At 38.8% G+C, this 24,145-nt stretch overlaps 5 protein-coding genes across 6 annotated transcripts; 2 read left to right on the top strand and 3 right to left on the bottom strand.

Annotated features, from left to right (window-relative positions):
• Window positions 1–18: 18 nt before the first annotated feature.
• Window positions 19–3,573, bottom strand: LOC116007002 (target of rapamycin complex subunit LST8-1). The gene is made up of 11 exons (XM_031247556.1): window positions 3,328–3,573; window positions 3,079–3,202; window positions 2,426–2,527; window positions 2,188–2,300; window positions 2,033–2,102; window positions 1,749–1,826; window positions 1,401–1,517; window positions 1,019–1,113; window positions 793–872; window positions 596–655; window positions 19–352 (listed from the first exon to the last, which is right to left on the bottom strand). Exons 2-11 carry the CDS (start codon window positions 3,184–3,186, stop codon window positions 225–227), a joined length of 951 nt encoding a protein of 316 aa, XP_031103416.1. The 5' UTR covers window positions 3,187–3,202; window positions 3,328–3,573; the 3' UTR covers window positions 19–224.
• Window positions 3,574–4,161: 588 nt separating this feature from the next.
• LOC116007000 (beta-D-glucosyl crocetin beta-1,6-glucosyltransferase-like) lies at window positions 4,162–5,669 on the bottom strand. The gene has a single exon (XM_031247552.1). It carries the CDS (start codon window positions 5,603–5,605, stop codon window positions 4,265–4,267), a length of 1,341 nt encoding a protein of 446 aa, XP_031103412.1. The 5' UTR covers window positions 5,606–5,669; the 3' UTR covers window positions 4,162–4,264.
• Window positions 5,670–8,801: 3,132 nt separating this feature from the next.
• Window positions 8,802–11,781, bottom strand: LOC116006463 (chaperone protein dnaJ 6-like). Its single transcript, XM_031246847.1, has 8 exons — window positions 11,561–11,781; window positions 10,991–11,089; window positions 10,792–10,893; window positions 9,917–9,976; window positions 9,733–9,839; window positions 9,571–9,653; window positions 9,341–9,431; window positions 8,802–9,249 (listed from the first exon to the last, which is right to left on the bottom strand). The coding sequence occupies exons 1-8, from the start codon at window positions 11,690–11,692 to the stop codon at window positions 9,048–9,050; spliced, it is 876 nt and encodes a 291-aa protein (XP_031102707.1). The 5' UTR covers window positions 11,693–11,781; the 3' UTR covers window positions 8,802–9,047.
• Window positions 11,782–12,410: 629 nt separating this feature from the next.
• On the top strand, window positions 12,411–14,792 carry LOC116006464 (zinc finger A20 and AN1 domain-containing stress-associated protein 8-like). Of its 2 annotated transcripts, none has more exons than XM_031246848.1 (2): window positions 12,411–12,564; window positions 13,885–14,792. In XM_031246848.1, the coding sequence occupies exon 2, from the start codon at window positions 13,895–13,897 to the stop codon at window positions 14,429–14,431; it is 537 nt and encodes a 178-aa protein (XP_031102708.1). In that variant the 5' UTR covers window positions 12,411–12,564; window positions 13,885–13,894; the 3' UTR covers window positions 14,432–14,792. The 2 variants fall into 2 exon arrangements, with proteins under 2 accessions (XP_031102708.1, XP_031102709.1); XM_031246849.1 differs by lacking the exon at window positions 12,411–12,564 and adding an exon at window positions 13,142–13,234.
• A 5,251-nt stretch (window positions 14,793–20,043) lies between these two features.
• On the top strand, window positions 20,044–23,669 carry LOC116006785 (putative uncharacterized protein DDB_G0286901). The gene is made up of 5 exons (XM_031247273.1): window positions 20,044–21,599; window positions 22,262–22,378; window positions 22,483–22,533; window positions 22,897–23,047; window positions 23,142–23,669. The coding sequence occupies exons 1-5, from the start codon at window positions 20,044–20,046 to the stop codon at window positions 23,667–23,669; spliced, it is 2,403 nt and encodes an 800-aa protein (XP_031103133.1).
• Window positions 23,670–24,145: the final 476 nt, after the last annotated feature.

The raw sequence follows: 24,145 nt of genomic DNA, 5'->3' as shown, positions 1-24,145 counted from the left end.
TATTTCAAGAAAACACACTTTTCAAAATGGCTTTAATTGAGAGAACTGAGAATGTGAAACATTGTTGTGTAAATAATCATACCAGCAATTTATTCAGAACCTATACAAATATTTTATCCATATTCATACAAGAAGATAACTAACTGATCACAAAGAGACCAGAAAGAAGAACAGGCAAAAGACTCCACCCAGAATATATAAAGATGATAGAAGCCAATCCTCATTCAGCAAGAAGAGGGTACAGGGCCATCATGGAGGGCACAGCACACTGTTGCTTTATGGTGCCCTTGGTACACTTTGATCTCTTTACCATTGGACATGGACCATAATCTCGCCGTTGTGTCAGAAGAAGCTGTAGCGTTTAAAAGATTCAGATCATTATAATGTTTAATTGAGTTGGAGTACTTAATTCGTAAACTTCAATGATGTACACATTACAAAACAGCACAATCAGAAACGATAAACCACCCCAAGCCTACACAAGCCTTCCCACTTCCTGTTCTCGTGATTAGAGATTGGAAGCTAATGGACTGAAAGTCAAGAGTGTGTTATGGAAAAGGACGCTTGCCTTAAGGAACAAAGTTAAAATAGGTACCTGTGATTAGAAAAGCACCATCCACGGAGAAAACACAGTCCCAAACCCATCGCTCATGTCCTAACCGTAAGAAAGTTCACATTTAGCTTGATGAAGAATCCAAAGGGAGTTGAGATAAGGGGGTAAAAAGTGGAAGATGTAAAGAGCACCCAAAAAAAAAACCTATGCTGGTTTTGAGTGTGGTAACTGGTAAGTACCTTTGAGAGTTTTCTCCAAGGTAAATCCATCCACGTTCCATATTTTGACAGTATGATCAGAAGATGCTGTTGCCAGATACCTGCAGATCATCGTTTCAGAAAAATGGCAAACAAATCATTCTGGGATCCCAGTAGTCTGAAGCACCTGATCTATCAGACAAACCTGAATAAAATAACAGTCAAAAGAATATAAGTAAACCAGAAGGTATAGCTGTGAATGTCTTACCGGTGAGGCTCACACAACTCAGGGGAAAGGAGACATTTGAGAATGTATCCATCATGTGCTGGTAACTTATGCAGTGGCTCAAAGTTGGTCATAGTCTGCAATGAAATGGAAACTAAATATCAGTAATGTATAGCAATAAGCTTTAAAAAGAGCTGAAGCAAAAATCTTAATTTACAAGATGCTAATATAGGAAAACATTTTACTGAGAGATCAAATCAATCTAATCCAAGTTAATGACAAAAGAAAATTTCTTGGTGGGACTTTCTGAACATCTACATTACTGATTGCCAGTTGGCTAGGCCAAGGTTGAAATGCAAACTTCACAAATTTTTAAGACAATATTGATTTACAAAGAATTAGGTGGGGGTGTGGGGGTGATCACCTGGGTTCCACGCAATAAGCGCCAAACATAACATATTCCATTATTATTTGCAGCCACAACCAAGCTTCCATCCCACATTACAGTCAGAGACCTAACAGCAGTATCCACCTCAGGAACCTAATTTCCAAAAAACTAAAATGTGCTTATAAAAGAATAATGCCATGTTTCAATAAAGAGTATGTTAGCAGTTTGCATTAACAATATATTTACAATATTAACCAACAGATAAGTAGATTATAATATGCTCCCATATTCAGATGTCATATCATGGAGAACTCCACTTTTCAATTCATATCATGATCTCAAGGTTCCATGAGATACGAAAAGAAACAAGATAGCACTGTATACCAACTCGCAGCTGCATGCATTTGCTTTCAAGTCCCATACTCGAATATTTCCATTCTGATCACCAGATATAAGCTCAGTCTGCAAACCATAACAGAGAATGAAGATGGTCCCTAGTTGCAACCAAGATAGTAAAAACTCCATTCAAATCTTAAAGAATGTAAATATTGAGAAATTTCTGTAACATATTCTACAAAGTCAATGATATATATTCCAACTTTCACAGTAGAAATTTATAAAATAAAAAAAATTTTAAAAAAAAATCCTTTCAACACACTAAACAAAACCTGGTTTGGATGCAAAACAACTGTGTTGACAGCTGCACGACTCTCATATTCTCTCTGAAACCCTGGTGCCCTGTTTTTTTAAAAGAACAAACTTAAATTAGAAATGACAATGAATCGAATATATAGCATGCGCTTGAGTTAGATATCTAATGCACCTCAAATCCCAAATCTTTACTGTGCCATCTTCAGAACCAGAATACATCCAATTTCCATCACATTGAAACCCTACTGCCATAACATTGTTAGTGTGTGAATCAAAGCTTTGTATCTGCCATAGAAGCAAGAAACACTTTATTAGGCAAAAGAAAGAGGACACAAGTTTAGATATATTTGAAACCACTAGAGAAATGAAAAGGGACACAAAAAATGAAGAAAGAAGATCCAGAAATTTACAGGCTGAGGGCTGTTAGAATTGATGTCAAACAATCGGATGTGAGGGTTGCCTGCTGCAGCCAAGTAAAGTTTATCTGGTGTAATCTCAAGCCGATTGACTTGCTATTGCAAAAGCAAATACAAACAAGATGCATCAGATTCCGCTTAGAAAATGAAAGATAATTAGTTCAAAACTTCAAATCCCAATGTTTTATATTCCATGTATATTTTAATTCAAAACCTATTCTTCCATCAGGTCAAGTGTTCATTAATGGGATATGTGCAACTGTAACATAAGCTTCTTAAGCTATTTCACTTCCTCTCTTTTTCCACCAGCCAATAGACACCATTCAAATAAAAATGTCCAAACCAGAGCCATTCCAATGTTCAGAAACCTTTCTTCTTTTTCAATGAAGAAAAAGAAGCATCTGAAGCATGGTGCAGAATACTACACTTGACATTCTACTACCATGTACAATCCATTAATTAAAGTTTCTAGGTTTCAATTTAGAGACTAACATCTATACGCTTTTCTTTATGAAATTCCATCCCAAATACTAATACATACAGTTTCTGGAAATGATTGATCAAGGGAATAACCAATACAGTCCACAGCTCCAAATTACCCTTTTTTCTGTAAAGCATAACTAATAAACAGGCTTTGAATGACTTACTGATTCTGGGTATTGGATAGTCCGGTAACAGCGGGCACTTTTTGCCTCCCAGAACCGAATAGTGTGATCATAGCTAGCTGTTGCTAACACAACTGATGGCTGTGCCATTGTTATGTCTTTTCTCCTATTCAAAAAAAAAAAAAAAAATCCTCATTAGCTCTGGGTGTGCTCTGAATAAAAAACTCATGAAATTTGACAGATTTAGTGGAAATTGTTCTTTTTTAGATAGGTTTTGTTTGTAGACACTACCTGAGAAGCTGTCAAGTGTTGGGAGGAACAATTGGGGATTTTTGTGAGGAACTAGGGTTTCAGGAGGGTTTTGCAAAGCGGCATCTGGAGAACAAGGGCTGATCCCATAGTAATAATAACCAAAAAGGTTTAATTCTTCTCCCGGGGATTGTTCAGTGCCGGGAGGAGCGTGTAAGTGGCGTAGTGGTCAGCCGCCGCTTCATCCGACCGGGTGGGCTTTCAACTTGAATTGGCGCCGGCGGCACGCGTCACCGAGGGTTTTTGCAAATAAAAAATACAATAATTAATTAATTAATTACTCTTGTGAAAGGTGTCACACGATCTGACATGATAGTAGATCGGTAAATTATGGTGATTTAAGACTTTTTATATAGGACTAATATTTAATGTCCAAGAAATTTATTGTCACATTGAGTCATATCTCGATTATGTGTCTTTGCTTACAATCTTCGAATATTTATGATGGCTATGATCTTTTATCTAAAATTATAAGACCCTCCACATTAGTAGTTTTTGGACCAAATTTTGACAAAATATGTGAGGTTGATGAAAGAGAGGGAAAAGAGAGAGTAGATGAGGGCGTTGCGGGAAGATTGGTCTTTTGTCACCTTGAGTGGGCCCAAAAAAAAAAAAAAAAAACTAAGCCCATCCGTGTGGAGTGCACTGGGCGCGTTTAGCAGGATTTTTTGTTTTTGAAAAGCCTAATTTGTTCACGACATATTTGTGCAATTACTCTAAACATTAGTTTTTAAAATCATAATTACAAGATTTTTAGTGGTCAAGCGGTATCCGGTGTACACTCCCATGTGGAAGGGAGTGGATTTGAGCCTTAAATTAAAACACATAACAAAAATTTATTTAATTTTTGATTAAATTCATAATAGCAAACACATGACAAAAGTATTAGTTGCTAAAACATCACATAGAATTTCCCAAATTACAAAGCAAATTGTCCATTATTGTTCTTACAAAGTTGTGCTAGCACCTTAGCAGCCATACCCATTTCTTCTACACTTGCAACTCTCACCTTTTCACCTATCTTCCTCACATTCCTCCTCATATCTTCCCCAACTTCTCCCCCCATCACATCCTTCACAACTCTTGCCACTTCTCCCCTACCAACCTTCCCATCTCCATCCCTCACAACCTCCACTCCCACCCCAATCTCCACCACCAACCTCCCATTCACCGCCTGATCGACGCGGTGCATGGGCATGACTATAATCGGAACACCATAATAAACGCCTTCCAATACTGAATTCCACCCACAATGACTCAGAAACCATCCGACACTCGGGTGGACCAGGATTCTCGCCTGTGGGGCCCACCCCTCGACCACCCTCCCTCGCTCCCCCACCGCCTCTATAAACCCCTCCGGCAGCTCCCCCTTTGGAAACCTTATGACCCATAAAAAGTTAACTTGACTTAGCTCTAACCCGAAAGCTATCTCGTCCATGGCTTCCTTTGACGGGACACACTCACTACCGAAACAAATGAACAAAGTTGAATTCTCGGGTTTCGTCCCGAGCCATTCAAACAGGTCAGAATCTCCTTCGTCTTCAAGATCCAGATCTTGAACCATTGCTCCAAGAACCAAGACTTGAAGATTATTTTCTTGAATTATTTCACCAAGATAATCCACATATTTCCCTTCAATCTCCCTGGAAGTACTGATCACCATCATATTGTCGTCGAAAACACCCCGCCCGGAATCTCTCTTCTCTCCGATCAACCTATAAATCCTCTCCCGCTCATTTCTAGTCAAATTAAGCTCCAGCAATGGATACTCCATACTAGGTCTATGAAACATGTGCGCTAAGTACGCGCACATGGCAGAACTCGACGTAAAGAACTGAACCGCCGGGACATTCTGGGCCGCCGCAACGCCGGCGGCCCAGGGCGGCATGAGAACATCGTACACAAACAAATCCGGGGCGAGATTTTTCATGACGTCGGAGAAGGCGGATTGGGCCGCGGAGAGGGCGGCGTCGAAGGCGGGGGTGAGATGGGGCGGGAGGGCGTTGGTGGTGTGATAGTGAGGGGGGAGATGCGGCGAGTCGGGGAGGTGGAGTGGGAGGAGGCGGATTGAGGATGAGTATTTTGTTGGGATTTTGGTTTTGATGAAATTGAGGTTGATGGGTGTTGAACATAGGTGGATGGAGAAGCCGTTGTCGGAGAGGTTCTTGGCTAGCTCCAAGAATGGTGAGATGTGTCCGATGGCCAAAAATGGAAGCATCAAAACCTCCAAAGGACGACTAGCTTTGATTTGTGTGTCCATAATAATGGAGTTGGTGAACTTTTGTGAGAGAGGTGGTGGGGAGGATGAAATATAAAGATTTGAAGGGTCCATGAGTCCATCTATAGAGATCTTATTGTGAAAATAATTTTTAAATAAAAAACAAAAACTTGAAAGTAACAAGTTACTTTAATCAAGTGAAAGTCACGATTCATTTTTATCACTATTTTCTTGGTTGAGCTAGTTATACTCTTAGAATAAAGTTAGCAGTTTACCTCTTACACGTATGATTTATTGGTCATTATACATGAGTAAGATTTATTAGGAAATGCTGATTGAGTTAGTGAGTTTGCCTAGTTAGTAGCATTAGTTGATTGTTGATAGATATTTAGTAAATTAGCTCTTAGACAACATGACTTTTTCAAAAAGTTAATCAAAAAGACTGCTTTAAATTTTAGTGTCATATTATTCTTTAAATAAGTTAAAGAGCTACTAGTGGTCAAACAAACTAAAATTAATAGGCTAACTAGTTTACTGAATAGGACCTTAATTTACATCCTTAGAATAAAGTGATAAGAGTATTGGCAAAAAAATAACTCATAATTTTAAGTATTTTTTATTGATTACTAAAATTGTGAGTTATCTTGGTTTTCCACGCCTCCCAGTGATCTACGTCATATCTCTTAGATTAAGAAAGCAATTGGTTTTTTAATATAATATGCCACACAAATTTCATTGAATTGCTAACTACCATACGGAGTAATAATTAAGCAAATCATAGCAATGTACATGGGCAAGAATGTACTTACAAGAGCATCCATACAAGTGGATTTGTTTTAATGATTTTTAATGAGTTTTTGTGGATGCTCCAAATCCCGCACCTCTCTTGAGATGAGCTTGAAAGGGTATAAAATATTTAATTTTTTTAAATTTAATTTACAATTTGTTTATATTATAAAATTGAATCTTTTAATAGCTAATATTCTTTCTACCTAAGAAAAATACAAAATAAGCTAGATAAAAGACCAAAGAGTCCAAGACAAAACATGATTTATTCCGCTTTTTTTTTTTTTTTTTCCTTTCTTTAATGTTACATTTGATTAAAGTTTTCAGCGTTCAATTTCAGCAAAGTGAATGACACCCAGAATTTATTTATTTATTTTAGAATTCTTCTTCCACTTTCCGATTAGTTTGATATTTGATTTGAAACATGGAAGATTCCTCACTTGGTTTGGTAAATTCCCGATTGATTTGTTAATTTGATTTAAAATAGTTAATTGATAACCAAAATTTCTAAAATTCATACCTAACAGCACATTGGCACATAAACGGTTTGTAGTTGATGAGCATATGCGAATTAATTAATTGTTCATTTCAAATAATGGACCCCTACTATAGCGCTAGTACTGGGTAGATCTAATAGGAGAAAATATTGATAACACAACATCATCAAAAGGCAAACAAAACAACAGTAATATAAATAAAAATCCATTGTATAATAAAATATATTATATTATATACCAGTAAAAGAATGTCTCAAGAACATCACTGTAAAACAAGCACTCGCATAACAATCCTACTGATAAATCGTACTAATAGAATCATAATAATCTCTGTAACTACGTATCACTCAAAAAGAGATAGAATACAGAAAACAAATCAACGGACGCAAAACTCAAAACTCAGTGCCTGAGGAGAGCAGCGACGGAGAGCAGGAGAGAGCTTCCGATCACGGCGGAAGAGATCGGGAGAGAGAATGCGGCTCCGGCATCAGGCGAAGGAGCTGGAGCAGATCCGATCTCCTGAGCAGTAGCAGCGGCGGAGAAGACGGCGAGAACGACGGCGAAGAGGAAGGCCTTCACGATGCTAACTTGCGCCATTTTCGCAACTGAGTTTTTGTGATCTGTGAGGTTGGAAATTGGAGAGAGTGAGAATTGCGATGAGTATTTAGGGTTGCAGTGAGGTTATGGAGAGAGGAGGCGGTGGTATTTATAGGGCGGAGGCGAGTGAAAGTGAGGAAGGCGCGTGAGACGGACAGCTGGAGACAGCGATACTAATTGAAGGGAGCCGTTAACCTAACTGAGCCGTGACGAAATCGAAAAGGAAACTCAAATGTGAAAAGCGGAAATTTCGCCAGCTTGGGCTCATTAGTGGTTACGGCGCCGTATTAGCTGGACACGTTGCGGTTGCTGGTTGGACAGCCGAAAGCTCTCGACTTCTTCACGTGCACTGTTTGCCACAGATGTTCCATTATTGGAAAAGGAAAGACCATTTTTTAATTTTTAATACAAATCGAAATGAAAAATAAAATAAAATAAAAAAGAAGATACGTTGTTTGCGACATTTTTATTTGTTTATGGGAAAATGATTGACAGCTAGACTAATGCCGAGCAATTATACGCGTTTATGAATTATGTTATACGGAGTATATAATTTAAGTAAGGGAAAATGACTTTTTTTCCTCAATTATTTGTATTTATATTAATTTCTTCAATTATTTTAAAAGTAATTTTTTATATGTTAAATGGAGATTTTTATCATTCAAATAAATATTTCATTTATTCTATAGTTGCTATAGTAATAATTTGTTTAAGAAAAGAATAAATGAAATATTTATTTTATTAGTAAAAATGTTCATTTAACATATAAGAAAAAATAAGCCACTTTTAGAATAATTGAGGAAATTAATGTTTTAGGGGCAAAAAATGAGCTTGGTGAAAAATGAGCTTAGGTGAAAAATGTTAAACTAAAACGCAACACGGTATTAATCATTTGTTTAATGTTACCACAGAATTGTGACAAACTGAAAGCGACAACTAATGAGTTCAAACTTCAAAAAAAACTAATGAGTTCAAACTTCAAACTGAAGGCAACAAACAGTGGGCCCCACCAATTGTGTGGTTGATTAGAATTGGAAGGATCTAGAACTTCTTTTTTTTAAAAAAAAACATAAAATATTTTTTTCATTTTTCTCACGGAAAGCTCTCTCCTTTTTACTTTACTTTTTTTTGGGGGTGGGGGGTGTCAACAAAGAAGAAAAAAGAAAATCACTATAATTCATAGATTAAAAGCATTGTAAGAGTAAGGAAAAAAGAAGAGACAATCACTATAATTCATAGATGAAAGGCATCATTTTCCATAGTTTTGCTATCTTTTGGTTTGAATAAGAGATTAAAAGCATCATTTTCCGTAGTTTTGCCATCCTTTAGTTTGAAATGTGAATGCAATGATAAGCATATGCACAAGAAAGAAATACTTTGGGGCAGCAGTAGCATTTTCCTATTTTAGAAACCTTTTCACATTCAAAATTTGTCCAGAAACCTAGAAGTTCTCAGATTGTTTCATGACTAGACTTGGGAGATGGAGCTAGAGAAATGAAAATTGGTGCACACATTAATGACACCAATCAACACTAAACAGAGCAAACAAGAATTCAAAGATAAACTTGGAGATAGAACTGAATTTTTCTGCACATATATCCCGTTCACTTCCCCTTTGATTTCTTCTTCTTCTTCCTCTCAAGTTTTTGTCTAGCAGCTTCAAATTCTTCTTCATTAGGCTCTGGAGCAGATTGGTCTCCACCATATTTACTCACAAGGGATGAGAACAGAGAATTCATCTTGCCTCTCCTCTCACTCTGTCGCTGAGCGATTATGGCATACAAATCTTCCGAGTCTTTCTTAGATCTGCAGAGTTCCATGGATCCATAATCAGAGAACATAACTAGGTTTAATGTAACATTGTAAGAGTAAGGGAAAAGAAGATACAATCACTCACTTCTTCTTCCTTCTTAAAGGACTTGTAGGCGGTTTTATTGCAGATATTTGCTTAGCCCACCTCTCATATGCTTTAGTTGACTTCAGATCACCTATACATGCAAAAAAACATGCAGTTGATGGTCAATGAAGAAAATTGGAAACAATACACTTGTAAGTTCAATTTGATCATGCAAAAAAGACACAAAATTCATGTCATGGTGTCAATACCATTCCGGTGTGTTTCCTTACCTGCAGCTATTCCTGCGTCAAGAATATCTTTAAAACGATGTGAATCCAATTTTGGATCTGAGCAGAGCATAGAGCAGAAGAGCCTGTAGGCAAATGAGAAACTGAATGAAATCTGATTAACAAAGGAAATGAATGCTTTATAGCACGTTTCTATGGTAGTACCTGCTCATGTTACCCTTGTACTTTGTGTACAGATCAAGCAGATCTTTCTTCTCTGAATCCGAGCCCCTATAATTTGCTTCAAACTCTTCAATGTCAGCCTCGGTGACCTATAACCAGCACGCATGTCATTGAAGGAACGTACAGAGTTAGATATATAATTTACAGATGCAACAAATCATATAACCTTTTTGTACATGGATTGGAAAAATTCCTTCAGGTTCTGGACAACATCTCCTGCAAGATCCTGTGAATCACCAGATGCAACACTTAGCACTGCTTTAATATAAGGAATATATGAGTCCGGTCAAGTAACACTTTAAAACTACTAGCAAGTATGACTGGTATATTCAGGAATATCTGATTAAGAACTTAACCAAGAATTTTGGGAAGCAAAGTTGACTGCACAAAGATTATAAGGCTTTCTACCTCAAACAAAATTATTATATGTTTTCCAGTATATATATAAGACTCATATATAATAAGAGAAATAATATGAGCTAGATCCTTCATTGAACTCTTGCAACCCAAGCCTTAAAATCTTTAATTACTAGAAATCTAAATTTCAGACAAGGTTCAATATTGGAGACGGGCAACACTGAAAAAGTTTTCAGGTAATAAAAAGAATTCGGTTATGCACTATATTCAACACTATAAAGTTGGTAGAAAGCAGTATTGATAATGGCATAGCTCAATAATGCCCACAATAATTTCATACTCACATAAGTTTCTGACCAAGTTAATAATACAGGAAATTACAGCTGGTTATCACCACACCAGTAAGTAGTTTCAATTTAATCCCAGCTTCCCAGAATCTCAGGTCATTTTGAATGGAATTTCTCAGACTATTTACATGGTTCATATCATCAAGATATCACTAGAAAGAGTCAGCAAGGGCAGGTGTTTCTATTTTGGTGACAATTTTCAATATTCGGGTGTAATAGAACACCATAGAGTGGTGCATATACTTAAGAAAACATCAACAGGAACAAACACTATGGTACATATCCAAACAAAACTAAATAGAAGCTTCAAATGTAGGAGGTCCATATAACCACTTACAGCATCATCAACACAGCCAGTTTGATCATAAACTGCACGTTTCTCCTCATCACCAAGAACTGACATAACCTTTTGCAACTGCTGAAATTTCTCATTGGCCTCCTGTAAAAAGGAAAAGAAGATAATTTTATTGATCCCTTTATAATGGTGCTTCAACTCACACTAACAATACTAATCATCTATGGTAATTGAACTTTACCTCATCACCAGGATTCTTATCTGGATGCAGGCGCAAAGCCAACTTATAGTATGCTCTCTTTATTTCCTGTTGAGATGCTGTTCTTTCCACCCCCAGTATCTACAAACCAACAACTTATTCATCAGCAAATTACAGCTTCTACATGAATTATGTGCTAGGAAAACACGTGTATGCAGAACTCTTCCCTGTCTTATCAACTTCAAAAGATTTCACTTTTGGTAATATTTCCGAGCCCTCATATTATCATATAGGACCTATCATCTCATAAGCACTTTATCTAAATTAAAGTAAAAACCCAAACTTTAACATCCAATTATGCAAATACTCCCACAACACTATAAGTCCCTTATGCGAGTATCATGAATCTTTAAATTTCTCAGTGAAAAAAAAAAAAAAAAAACTGAAGTCAAGCTCATACTGAAGCAATAGTAAAAGAATACCCCAAAATTATCAAAATTTACAAAACCTAAGCAAAAATTAGGGCAAAATTCACATGTATGCAAACACGCACGCATAAAGCCTACATAGAAATCGAAATTGCGCATGGAGCTAAACAACTGGCGCCAATACCTCATACAGGCTCTTCTCATTGGCAGCAGAAGAAGAAGAAGCGTGAGCTGATTCTCGATTTGGACTCGCTTCCTCGCCTTCTTCCTCCAAATCCTCGTCGGAAACTCTAGGGTTCTTCTTTCTCTTCCCCATTACGGCAAACCGGAAAATGCTTTACACCAAAACGGTACGCAATCTGAAGATCAGAACACCGCACGGCAGAACTGCAGAAGCGTCTATATAGAAAAGATCGAAGAATTCCCGCCAGATTGGGCCTTCGTTCTGCTTCTTCCCGCCATTTTATGATTTCGGGTCAAAATGGGCTATGGGCCAGGAACAGATAATATAGAATGGGCCCATAGCCTAAATCTAGAATACTCTATGGGCCTAGTGGGGTCAAACGCGGCCCAATATATTAGAGAAATCATGAAATTAAACTTGAATTAGAAGAAAACTTAATTACCCTCTCCTGCGTAAGATAGACGGAATGGCAAAATGGTAATTATGAGTTGGGTGTGCGCAGGTGAAAAATATAACTTTTTTTTAATATATATATATATATATATTAGGTATATGGAAAGTCATGGTTTGAGTGTGGAGGTGTTATTGACATGTTTTAGTATATTGGAAAATATATTTGAATAAATATTACATTGTAACAGAGATAGTAATTACTAAAAAAAGATATCCTACTTTATCTGTACATGCAAAAAGATTACTTTTAATTGATCAAAGTTTATCAATAACTTTTATCAAAGTGATCGATCGAACAAACTGAATAATTCTAATATATGTATACTATAGGGCAAGATGACCTTTTTTTTCTTGACCGAAAAGACCCCTAACCAAAAAATAACGCCAAATTTACGATTTTACCCCCGTAGTCCCTCTTCCCTTCTCCAAGCTTTCATCTCTCCACGACTCCACCACACCTCTATCTCTCTCTAATCATCTTAATTAAGCGTTCTCTCTCTCTAATCTCTCTCGCTCTCTCGATTTCTCTGGTTACAATCTCGTCAATTCAGGTAATCATGCGTTTTTTTTTTTGTTCCCTGAATTCTTCCGATTGATTTCCAAGGTTTTTGTTACCATTTATGTTCTTTTTGTATCAAGTACTGGATTTTTTGGGTTACAACGTTAAACTACTTGTTCGATCGTGTGTAGAAGTTCCCCGTTTGTTAGCTGGTGCGAAGTTACTTGATTTTTTGTCGTTTTTTTAGTTAGGGTTTTGTTTTTGTTTTTGTTTCTCGCCTTCCCAACCTTTTTCCCCCTAATTTTGAGGTTGCACTCTGTCTTTGATGATATTGATGGATATTTGATTGTTTATTTGTTCAAAGGGTTTTATTTTTATTTTTATTTTTATTTTTTGTAATTATGAGGTTTTTATTGGTCTTTGATGAGTAATTGTGAATATTGGGTTGTTTATTTGCTGGAAAAATGTAATCTTTTTGCAATCTGTTGGAGTTTGACGGCCAAATTGCTTTGTGATGATGCTGGGTGTTGCAAATTGTTTTAACTTTCTATACAGGGAAAAGTAGAGGGGGCTAAATTTTGTTGTGTACAAGTGTATTAGTGCAAAAGTTGATAATTTGAGGCTTTGAGCTACTTGTTCTATGTGCAGATGTTTAGTTCAGTTGGTGGTTTCTTCTCTTAATATTGGATTTGTTAAATTTTGCGGGAGTAAAAACTGATTAGGTGAGATGTATATGTATCCTCGGTTTTCAATTTGCTTCAATTTTTTTTGTGATAAGATGCTATGTGAGTGGGATCCTTTGGTGGTGTTATTACTGAGAGGTAATTCTGATATTTTGGATTCTGTGTTGGAGATGCAGTCAATTCATAATTGTTTTGAATTGTAGGCAATTGATAGTTTTTACCCGTTTTCAATCCTTACATTCATAAGTGTCCTGTCCAGAATAGTATTGATTTTGTCGAAGCACGTTGTAATTCACCTTATATAGTTTTCAGCTTGGTCGGGGCATTAAGCGGGTTCACATATTATGAAATGATCCCATCTTTTCTATGATGTATAGCCATTTACTGTTCTTACCTCTCGATTGTTCATAGAGGCTTGCTATGTAGTTTGAAAGAGAAATGCTTTGGTGTTGTAATGTGCTAAAGAGCAACATATTGTTAATTTGTTATGCAGCTTAGTTAAATCTTCTGTTTGAGAATTGCGATGGGAAGTTGTTTAGTTCTTTAGCGTTGTTTGATATTTGGATCGGTTAGATATGCTTTTCTTGATGGATTTCTATTCATGCTTAAATACGTAGAGAAACTCTTCTGCGCCCTTTGCTTGTTTTAGTATGTGCGTGAAGCTGATCTTTTGTTTCTAAGTGGTGCAGGATTGCCGAAATGGAGTCTTCGAAAGAGACCGGGTTCCAAGCTCCGGAAGGCCCTATCCTTTGCATCAACAACTGCGGCTTCTTCGGAAGTGCGGCCACGATGAACATGTGTTCCAAGTGTCACAAAGACATGATCTTGAAGCAGGAGCAGGCTAAGCTCGCTGCTTCATCAATCGAGAACATTGTCAATGGCGGTTCAAGCAGCAACGCCAAAGAATCTGTGGGTGTCGGTGTGCTTCCTAACGCGATCGACACCCAAGCTGGAAACTCCAAACCGAAGGCCGTCTCTCTGCAAGCCGCCGCACCCACCGATCCATCCACGGGTCCGACCCCAGAAGCGAAGACCAAACAAGGGCCGAGCCGGTGCACCGCCTGCAACAAGCGCGTGGGCCTAACGGGCTTCAGCTGCAAGTGCGGAAACCTCTTCTGCGCAACCCACCGCTACTCCGACAAACACAACTGCCCGTTCGACTACCAGAATGCCGCCCGGGACGCCATCGCCAAGGCCAACCCTGTCGTCGTTGCAGAAAAGCTTAATAAGATCTAGAAGCCGCCCCAACCTGAAAGCTGATCACAACCACAAATTCACAATCCAAGCTTTTCATGTGCCTGAATCTGAGACAAGTGAAACCAATCTGTTGGTATATAAGGCAGTCAAAATGGGGGCAAGTTCAATGAACTCCTTCTCTCAAGTCCTTTATATTCTTAAACTACCAGTGTGTATATCATTATTTGTGATTGCTTTGGTGGACATCCTCGTACGTGCTATTTGTAATTTCTCTGCTTGGCCTGCTTCTTTCACTTCCTGCATGTAGTAATTAGCAGCACCATTATTTATGAGGGTGGAATGAAAAATAAAAAGGAAAAAGAAAAAAAGAAATAAAGAATGAAGTGCTTTGTATTACTTAGTTTTTGATCTATTGCTTCAATTTTTAGGGTGTGTTTGGAAAGCAGGAAAATGACTTTGGAAAATATTTTTTGGAAAATGAGTCATTTTCCAAAAAGCATTTTTTTTTAGTGTTTGGTTGCATTCTAGAAAACTGTCTTGATGTGTTTGGTTCATTTTTTGGAAAATGAGCATAATTATTTATAATTTTAAATATTTAAAATATACAATGGTGGTGGCAGAGGGTGGGTGGGTGGGTGGTTTGTGGTGGTGGTGGTGGGTGGTGGTGAGTGGTGGGTGGTGGTAGGGGGGTAGTGAGTGTGGGGAGGTGGGGNGGGGGGGGGGGGGGGGGGGGGGGGGGGGGGGGGGGGGGGGGGGGGGGGGGGGGGGGGGGGGGGGGGGGGGGGGGGGGGGGGGGGGGGGGGGGGGGGGGGGGGGGGGGGGGGGGGGGGGGGGGGGGGGGGGGGGGGGGGGGGGGGGGGGGGGGGGGGGGGGGGGGGGGGGGGGGGGGGGGGGGGGGGGGGGGGGGGGGGGGGGGGGGGGGGGGGGGGGGGGGGGGGGGGGGGGGGGGGGGGGGGGGGGGGGGGGGGGGGGGGGGGGGGGGGGGGGGGGGGGGGGGGGGGGGGGGGGGGGGGGGGGGGGGGGGGGGGGGGGGGGGGGGGGGGGGGGGGGGGGGGGGGGGGGGGGGGGGGGGGGGGGGGGGGGGGGGGGGGGGGGGGGGGGGGGGGGGGGGGGGGGGGGGGGGGGGGGGGGGGGGGGGGGGGGGGGGGGGGGGGGGGGGGGGGGGGGGGGGGGGGGGGGGGGGGGGGGGGGGGGGGGGGGGGGGGGGGGGGGGGGGGGGGGGGGGGGGGGGGGGGGGGGGGGGGGGGGGGGGGGGGGGGGGGGGGGGGGGGGGGGGGGGGGGGGGGGGGGGGGGGGGGGGGGGGGGGGGGGGGGGGGGGGGGGGGGGGGGGGGGGGGGGGGGGGGGGGGGGGGGGGGGGGGGGGGGGGGGGGGGGGGGGGGGGGGGGGGGGGGGGGGGGGGGGGGGGGGGGGGGGGGTAGTGAGTGGTAGGAAAGGGAAGTCATTTTCGAAAAATCATCTCTATTTTTCATTGATCGCATCTTTATTTTCCATTGACTTCCATTTTTCCTGATAGGATAATACCCAGCACATATGGTAACCCGACCCGTAGAAAGGTCAAACCGACCCCGACCTTAATAGGTCGTCCCGGTCTCCCAACCATAATTGATCCCGACAGCCCAGCAATTAGAGGACACGTGTACGGCCACGGGCCGGAGTCAGAGGGTGGCAGTGCATGGTCCCCACGTGTGCGGAATGCCGGTAGCTTGGAACTCGTCACCCCCTCGCTCCCCTATAATACCCGCATTTATTGAAGAGAGGACTTTGACAACACTTGAGACCTCTGAGATTTGACTCACGTGTGCGGAATGCCGGTAGCTTGGAACTCGTCACCCCCTCGCTCCCCTATAAATACCCGCATTTATTGAAGAGAGGACTTTGACAACACTTGAGACCTCTGAGATTTGACTCACGTGTGCGGAATGCCGGTAGCTTAGAACTCGTCACCCCCTCGCTCCCCTATAAATACCCGCATTTATTGAAGAGAGGACTTTGACAACACTTGAGGCCTCTGAGATTTGACTCACGTGTGCAGAATGCCGGTAGCTTGGAACTCGTCACCCCCTCGCTCCCCTATAAATACCCGCATTTATTGAAAAGAGGACTTTGACAACACTTGAGACCTCTGAGATTTGACTCACGTGTGCGGAATGCCGGTAGCTTGGAACTCGTCACCCCCTCACCCCCTCGCTCCCCTATAAATACCCGCATTTATTGAAGAGAGGACTTTGACAACACTTGAGACCTCTGAGATTTGACTCCCGGTCTAGTCTGCACCCCGAGCTCGTACCTTAAACCTCCCATCTCCTCAATCAATAATATCAGGCACTTACCCTACGCACATCTTCCCGTATTTACTCTATCATTTCCTTAGAAAATGATTTTTTCAGGTTTTCAAACACACCCTTAATGTTTATTGGTAATCGTATTTACTCTATTATTTCCCTTAGAAAATGATTTTTTTCAGGTTTTCAAACACACCCTTAATGTTTATTGATAACTGGCACTGCTAAAAAATTAAAATTCAAAAAGGTATAAAGAATAAGGTGCAAAGGCATAGAAGAGTAAATTATCAAAATGGTTCCTCAACTATGTTGATATAACCAATTTGGTCCTACACATATTGATTTGACTAATTTTCTCCTTCTGCTATCTTTTTTTTAACCACTTTGAAGTTTGATCCTCCAGCGACTTAGACAGTAAACGTCCGGGTATGAAAGAGACCAAATTGGTGAAATTAATATAGTCAAGGGACCATTTTGGTAATTTACTTGGTCCCTTGACTATATTGATTTCACCAATTTGGTCCCTTGATTATATTGATTTCACCAATTTGACTCTACTCATACTCGGACGTAAACCAATATGAGTAGGATCAAATTGGTGAAATCAACATAGTTGAGGGACTATTTTTGGTAATTTACTCGGCATAGAATGAGTAATTTGCAATTGATGACTAATTTAATTAATGAGTAATTACTGAGAAAGATAATGATATATGTCACAGTACATATTAATAATACAATATTAAATACCTACGACTTTTCTATATAGAAAGTGAAGAATTATATGAAAATGGTACTTGTATTATTGGTTACCGTTTTTATCTAATTAACTTGCAAGATACATCTGTATGCAAAATAAAACAAAAGAAATTGAAATTATGAATACTTTGAATTTAAAATGAATACAATTTTATAGTTTAGTTCATGATTAAAAAAAAAAAGAATTATATTTCAGTTTTGATGTGTTTAGGGAGTGTAGTATATTAAGAAAAAAGAAGGAAGATTAAGAAAAAAAAAAGAGCTAAAAAAATTAGACTAGACAAAAAAATATTTTATATATATAAACACACACATCAATTACACTATGGGTATTTTTTCATTTAATTATTATATATTAATTTTCAAATATACACTACCTAAACCAATAAAAATTAAAATATAATTTTTTTTTAAATAATGAACCAAACTATTGTATTGTTTTTAATTAAAATAATTCATAATTTGGCCTTTTCTTTTGTTTTATTTTGCAAACTAAATGTATCTTGCTAGTTAATTAGATAAAATCGTATAATATAAGTATGTACCGTTTTTATATAATTCATCACTTTCTATATCGAAAAGTATACCGTTATTCGTATAAAATCTTGTACCATTTAATATTTACCGTTACATATAATCATATATCATTACTTTTCTCATTTATTAATTACTCATGAATTAAATTGTTGCTTTATTGATTTGTTAATGAAGTTTCCTCCTTTGATTTCAAAAAAAAAAAAAAAAATGGCTCATCAATAACAAATTTATCAAACAAAGTTACTTTAAAGGATACAAATTCATATATATATATATATATATATATATATATAGGGAAAGGTTCATGTGATTCTTATTTCGTGTACAAACTAACTCTTATTTTTTTCTCAATTTTTCCCGGGCTTCTAGAATCTAGACTTCATAATTCTTATCCCTCTATTTCTCTTACATTTTTTTTTGTTTGAATTCCACTATCTACAATAATGAATTTACTATATACACACATTAATTACACTATGTGGGTATTTCATTTTAACTATTATATAATTTTCAAATTTGCACTACGTAAACCAATCAAAATTGAAATATAATTATTTTATTTTTAAATAATGAACCATACTATAAAATTGTACTCATTTATAATTAAAATTATTCATAATTTCTCTTTTATTTCTTTTTGGATACTGAATGTATCTTGCGAGTTAATTAGATAAAATCGTAACCAATAATACAAGTTTGTACAATTTTCATATAATTCCTCAGTTTCTACATAGAAAAGTATATTTTCATTTTTATAAAATTTTGTACCATTTAATATGTACCATGACACATAGTCATATATCGTTATTATACTTTTTCATTCATTAGTTAGTCGCGAATAAATGACTCATCAATAATTACAAATTTATCATACAAAGTTACATTATAGGATACAAATTCTAATATATAGAAAAGGTTCATGTGTGAAACAGGTTTGCGTAAAAAGTAATGATTGATTTCATCCATCCATTTGTACGTATAGATCAATAGTTGAGTGTTGCTGAAAAATAAAGAGAAAGGAATTGAAGCGAGGTCAATTTTATAAATATTATAAATTTGAACATTTACAATAATTATAAAATTAACCATGTATTATTTTTACTAAAATTCTCCGTCATTGATGAATCTCAATAAGTGGCTGAGATAATATATTATATATATAGAAGGAGCATTATGCAATTATCCCTCCAAATAATATTTGAAAATTTTACTTATTCTGGTAAACCTTTTTTGGCAAGTTCATTTACGGCAGGTGAATTAATTACATGCTTTTTATGGATATTTTTTTTTTGGTTTTATGGTAGTGGGGGAGGGTGGGGTAAAATGCCTGTCATAATTTAATTCGTATCTGGCTTGTGATAATCATTTAATTTGTTACTTACCTTTTTTTTTTTTTTTTTTTTTTTTTTTTTTTTTTTAAGGTATTTTTACTTACCTAATAGGAAAGCAGACTGCATGTCTAAATTAAAATGTGTTCATGATTTATATATAATTTTTTACATATTAAAATATACTGCTGGATACTATTTTACATAATTAATTAATTTAATTTGTGGGACCGCTTTATAAGTAATTAATAAATATAAAATAAATAAACACGTGTTCACACGTTTGATTATTAGATAAAATTTTTGGAGGGAATAATATGTTTGAATGTTATAATAAAATTCTCGTTGCAGCCGCGGTGCACTTTCTACTTTACAATTATAAATAGCTCCTAATCCTAGTATACAAACACACCTTCAACTTCATCTCTCAACTCTTAGATGTACATTTGTTATCTGAGAGCATTATTGTAGCATTCCTCTCTTTAGTCAATTAACATTCCATATGTGAGTAAACTTTGCGGGCTTTGTTTTTATAGTTAAATCTTAGCTTTTTCGGTGCTTGGACTTGATCTTTCTTTACATTCATGATGATTGATATGATGATAAAGAAGATCAGATAAAGGGTCCTATAATATATCGCTATGTTTTTTTAATAGATTTTTGTTGTCATCTGTGATTTTATTTTATTTTTGTATATTTCTTTTTGTTGATGAGATATATCTGCTAATGATGCAGGCTAGAATATGGACAAGGAGATCCAGCAAAACATAGGATCATCAAACCCTAAATTTTCGGGTTTCTCATTTCCTCAACCAGAAGGTCCGTTGTTGCATTTGAATAATAATTTAGATAATTTTGCTTCTAATGGTGATTATGGTTTGGTTGATGAAAATGTGGGAAATCAAAATGATGAGGCTGGACAAGAGTTCACCTTCCCCACTCAGCCAAGCAATAATGAATTTATGCATAACGATGGGATGTCTTCTTTCTTGTCGTCGGGTGATAAGAGTAATTCTTTGACTAATTTTGTCTCAGTCTCTGAGTCGTTGAGTCAAGGGTCAGATTTTTTCAATTATCAGGGTAACTTTTCAAGTAGTTTTACTTCCGCTGCCCAATCGATGAGTCTAGATAATTCTCATATGTATCAAGACAATTTGACCTTAACTCATCAATCAATTAGTCAAGGGCACAATCTCTTTTCCCAACAAAGTAATCTTTCGACAATTTTTGCCTCTAACCCTCAGTCATTGAATCAAGAGGCTGATATATCTTATCAGAACTCTTTCACCAACTTTGCCTTCAATACTTCCCAATCATTCAATCAAGCGTCGCCAAATTCATCAAATTATCTGAATACTCTTTCGAGGAATTTCAACTCCACCCCTCAACCATGGAATCATCAAGGTCTCAACCCCCAATATCCTCAGCCTAATCTTGTAACCAATAATTTTTCCTCCCTCCCTCCACCATTAACTCAAGAATATAACCCCCCCTATCAGGCCAATCTTATAACCAACTTCTCCTCCACCCCTCAACCAGTAGGTCAAGTGCCTGATCTATCCTATCACCAAGACAACTCTTCAACCAATTTCTTCTTCACCCCTCAGTCGTTAAATCAAGAGTCCTCGTTGGTCCACCTAAATCATGACAACCCTTCGTCCAATTTCACCTTCACCCCTCATCAGTCACTAAATCAATGGTCCTCGTTGCACCCCTCGAACCCCAACAACCCTTCGTTCAATTTCATCTTCGCCTCTCAGCCACTAAACCAAGGGTCCTCGTGGCGCCACTTAAACCATGACAACCCTTCGACCAATTTCCCCTTTACCTCTCAACAGCTAAATCAAGGGTATTCTCTGCCCTCCCAAAACCGTGACAACCCTTCATCCAATTTCACAACCCCTCAATCGTTAAATCAAGTGTCACCTTCGACCAATTTCACCTTCACCTCTCAACCGTTAAATCAAGCACCGTCGGCTCTCCCCCCAAACCCCGGTTTTAACAACCCAAATGAAAACCTTCTAGGATTCCCTAATGAGAGAGACGATTACTCCAACTATCTCATAGCCCAGGGAAGACTACAGTCGTCCCAAAATGATGAAGCTGCCCGTGCACCTTCCGTGCCGCCGTTTTCTTACAACCCCACGGTTGCCCAACAAAACCCTAACAATCAAGGGTTCAACATGGCTCAACCCTCCCCTGTTATGCCCCAAAACAACAGCTATACCTCGTTGTTGAATAGCATGATGGAGGCTCCGACCAATAACGCCGCTACCACTACACCACCTCAACCTCCAAGGTTAGTTTCATATCATATTTAATTATTCTCCCAAATTTAATTAATTAATTATATTTGTGTATTATATTACTTGGTTGTTCTTTGATATATTTGTTTGTTATATTATCCTTAATCCTCCAAGGCTATTTGTGTATTAATAGCGTAGTTATCATTGCACCACCTTGTAACCCTAACGTAACCAACAACCGACCAAAACTATATTACTTGGTTGTTCTATATATTTTTGTACATGTAATATGCATACACCCTTAACATATAGATATAAATAAAACCAATTCGTTGATCTTCTTACCTAATGTGTTGCTAAATAATCGTGATTTACTTTTCACTATCTGTCGGGTCAATGTATGAGTCTTAGGGCAAGAGAATTTCGTCTTTTTTTATCAACAAGTAAAATCAATTTCGTTAATTCGGCAATAAATATCGTTTTTCATTAAAGATTTGTCCTTTTCAATGTAATAAGATATAGTAATGTATTAATTGGGGTTTAGAATTTATTAATAGGGTATATAGTCAAAGCCTAATGATTAAAGTAATATCATGATATTAAGGGCGAGATTATATGGGATGTAATAAAGGCAAAATATATTCATAAATATAATACTTAGATTATTACATTTATTACACTCATGTTTTATGGTTGTGTTGCGAGGATGATGCAGCGTGGACGTCGGAGGGCTGCTAAGAAGCGGCAACCGGTCGGCGGCGGCCGTGTTGGCAACCAATACCCAATTGTTTGGTAAAGGGCTTTTAGGTCAATACCAAGCTTTGAGCAACAAGTATCGTCTCCTCTCTCCTCTCTCTCTCTCTCTATATATATATATAATGTTTTTGGGGTGATTAATGCTTAATTATGAGCTAATTACATGTATAATTACCTCAGTCTCACCAGAGGGTTTGGTCGTGGCTCCTTTCCATATTCCGGTCAATATAGGTTCGTCCATATATTATCCTCTCTCTATATGTATATATAGTTCACTCCGTATATTTTATATATAGTTAACAAAAAAATTAAAAAAAAAAAAAAAAAGTCGTGGGCCCACCAATTTGCATGGATCGGACTAGGGTTGCATTAATCCTAGTCCATGGTCTTGGCAGACCGGCTCGTCAGAAATTAGGTCCGCGGTGAGACGGGTCAGCCCATTTTGAAAGTATTAATATATACATGTGTGTGGGGAGAGCGTGCGATGTGCGTGTATATATATATATGAAAAAAGGAAATAATATCTTTGTAATTTTCTGTAATTAGGATTGTTTGTTTTTGTAAATGCTAACGATGATGTTTAATTTGCAACAGAAGCAGCTGGAGAAATGCAATTCTGGAGAGCATTCTCATAGCGGCAAGTGGTCCGGATCGGGGGAACAAGGCGGCGGCGGCCGAAGAGGTTAAGTTGGACGAGCAGGCCTTGCAGGTAGCCCTGGCCGCTGACTCTCTTCTGGACCTGCAGGTAATCCACGCCACTTAAAATAAGAGAGAATATATGAGTTTATAAGATTACTAGTTAATTTATTGGATTCAGTATTTAATTTGTTGCCATGCAGGGAGAGGTGGGACCGAGGTGGACGTTCCGTCTACCTCCCCACCTTGTGGCGGCCGCGGGCAACACGGGCCCCACCACGGGAGGAGGAGTGGCAGCCGTGGCAGGGACGGAGGCGGGGAGAAAGAAGGGAGGAGAGCGGCGAGGGAGGAAGAAGAGCAAAGGGATAACTATCAACGAGGGAGGGCGACCGCGGGAGACGGGGGTGATCATCAACGAGGGTGGGCGTGGAAAAGGGAAGGAGAAGGTGGGGGAGGGGGGCGTGCAAGGGGCGAGCAGAAAGGGGAAGGAGAAAGTAGGGGAGGGCAGCGTGCAAGGTCGGGGCAGGAAAGGGAAGGAGAAGGTGCACCCCAATATAGATGAAGACGACGACGACGACGACACCTCATATGAGGATGACGACATTCCTTTTCAGGATGACGATTACAACATGGCCGTCATGCTCAACTGGCATGATTTTTACAACAGAATACCTCCGGGCCAGACGTCGTTCCAGGGGCCACTACCACCACCACCACCATCTGCTAATTGAATCCCGATGTTTTTCTGTTATCCTATGTTGTTTGTTTGTTTGTATGTTGTGATTTTGAACAATGGGTCGGATATGTTTCACCGTTTCAAGGTCCACCCAAAACAGAACAATTTGTTTTGATTATATTTTCTTGCTTCTTTAGCACCATTGAAGAAGCATTATTGGTAGAACAATGGTTTATGTGCTAGTGTTATTTGAGTTTGGAGACACTAGCATAGACTTTTAAGCCATTTTTGTGGCTGGATTTGTGAGGCCGGGTGATTAGTCACTTGAATTTATGCATACTAATCAATTCCAAATGCTTTTATGGTGCTAAAATATGTGTTTATTTAATTAGTTATTACATTGCTTCACTTAAAAATTAAAGTATATTTACTCTTTTATTATTGTTAGTTTTAACACTATTTGATGTGGACTAAAATGACCACCAAACAAATAATTTAGAGACTAAACGAGATTACATATATAATTAAAGA

Source organism: Ipomoea triloba, chromosome 15 (genome assembly GCF_003576645.1).
Source record: "Ipomoea triloba cultivar NCNSP0323 chromosome 15, ASM357664v1".
Lineage (NCBI taxonomy): Eukaryota > Viridiplantae > Streptophyta > Magnoliopsida > Solanales > Convolvulaceae > Ipomoea > Ipomoea triloba.
The sequence above is the reverse complement of the archived record's forward strand: the minus strand, read 5'-3'. Positions and strand labels throughout refer to the sequence as shown.

Excerpts from the sequence above, each read along its gene's own strand:
- LOC116007002 (XM_031247556.1), bottom strand. The coding sequence starts at position 3,186 with ATGGCACAGCCATCAGTTGTGTTAGCAACAGCTAGCTATGATCACACT. Across the intron at positions 1,827-2,032 it reads TTGTTTTGCATCCAAACCAG|ACTGAGCTTATATCTGGTGA; the intron begins GTTTTGTTTAGT and ends TATGGTTTGCAG. Across the intron at positions 353-595 it reads TGGTGCTTTTCTAATCACAG|CTTCTTCTGACACAACGGCG; the intron begins GTACCTATTTTA and ends TAAACGCTACAG.
- LOC116007000 (XM_031247552.1), bottom strand. The coding sequence starts at position 5,605 with ATGGACACACAAATCAAAGCTAGTCGTCCTTTGGAGGTTTTGATGCTT.
- LOC116006463 (XM_031246847.1), bottom strand. The coding sequence starts at position 11,692 with ATGGGGAAGAGAAAGAAGAACCCTAGAGTTTCCGACGAGGATTTGGAG. Across the intron at positions 11,090-11,560 it reads ATGAGAAGAGCCTGTATGAG|ATACTGGGGGTGGAAAGAAC; the intron begins GTATTGGCGCCA and ends GTTGGTTTGTAG. Across the intron at positions 10,894-10,990 it reads ATAAGAATCCTGGTGATGAG|GAGGCCAATGAGAAATTTCA; the intron begins GTAAAGTTCAAT and ends TCCTTTTTACAG.
- LOC116006464 (XM_031246848.1), top strand. The coding sequence starts at position 13,895 with ATGGAGTCTTCGAAAGAGACCGGGTTCCAAGCTCCGGAAGGCCCTATC.
- LOC116006785 (XM_031247273.1), top strand. The coding sequence starts at position 20,044 with ATGGACAAGGAGATCCAGCAAAACATAGGATCATCAAACCCTAAATTT. Across the intron at positions 21,600-22,261 it reads ACACCACCTCAACCTCCAAG|CGTGGACGTCGGAGGGCTGC; the intron begins GTTAGTTTCATA and ends AGGATGATGCAG. Across the intron at positions 22,534-22,896 it reads CCATATTCCGGTCAATATAG|AAGCAGCTGGAGAAATGCAA; the intron begins GTTCGTCCATAT and ends AATTTGCAACAG.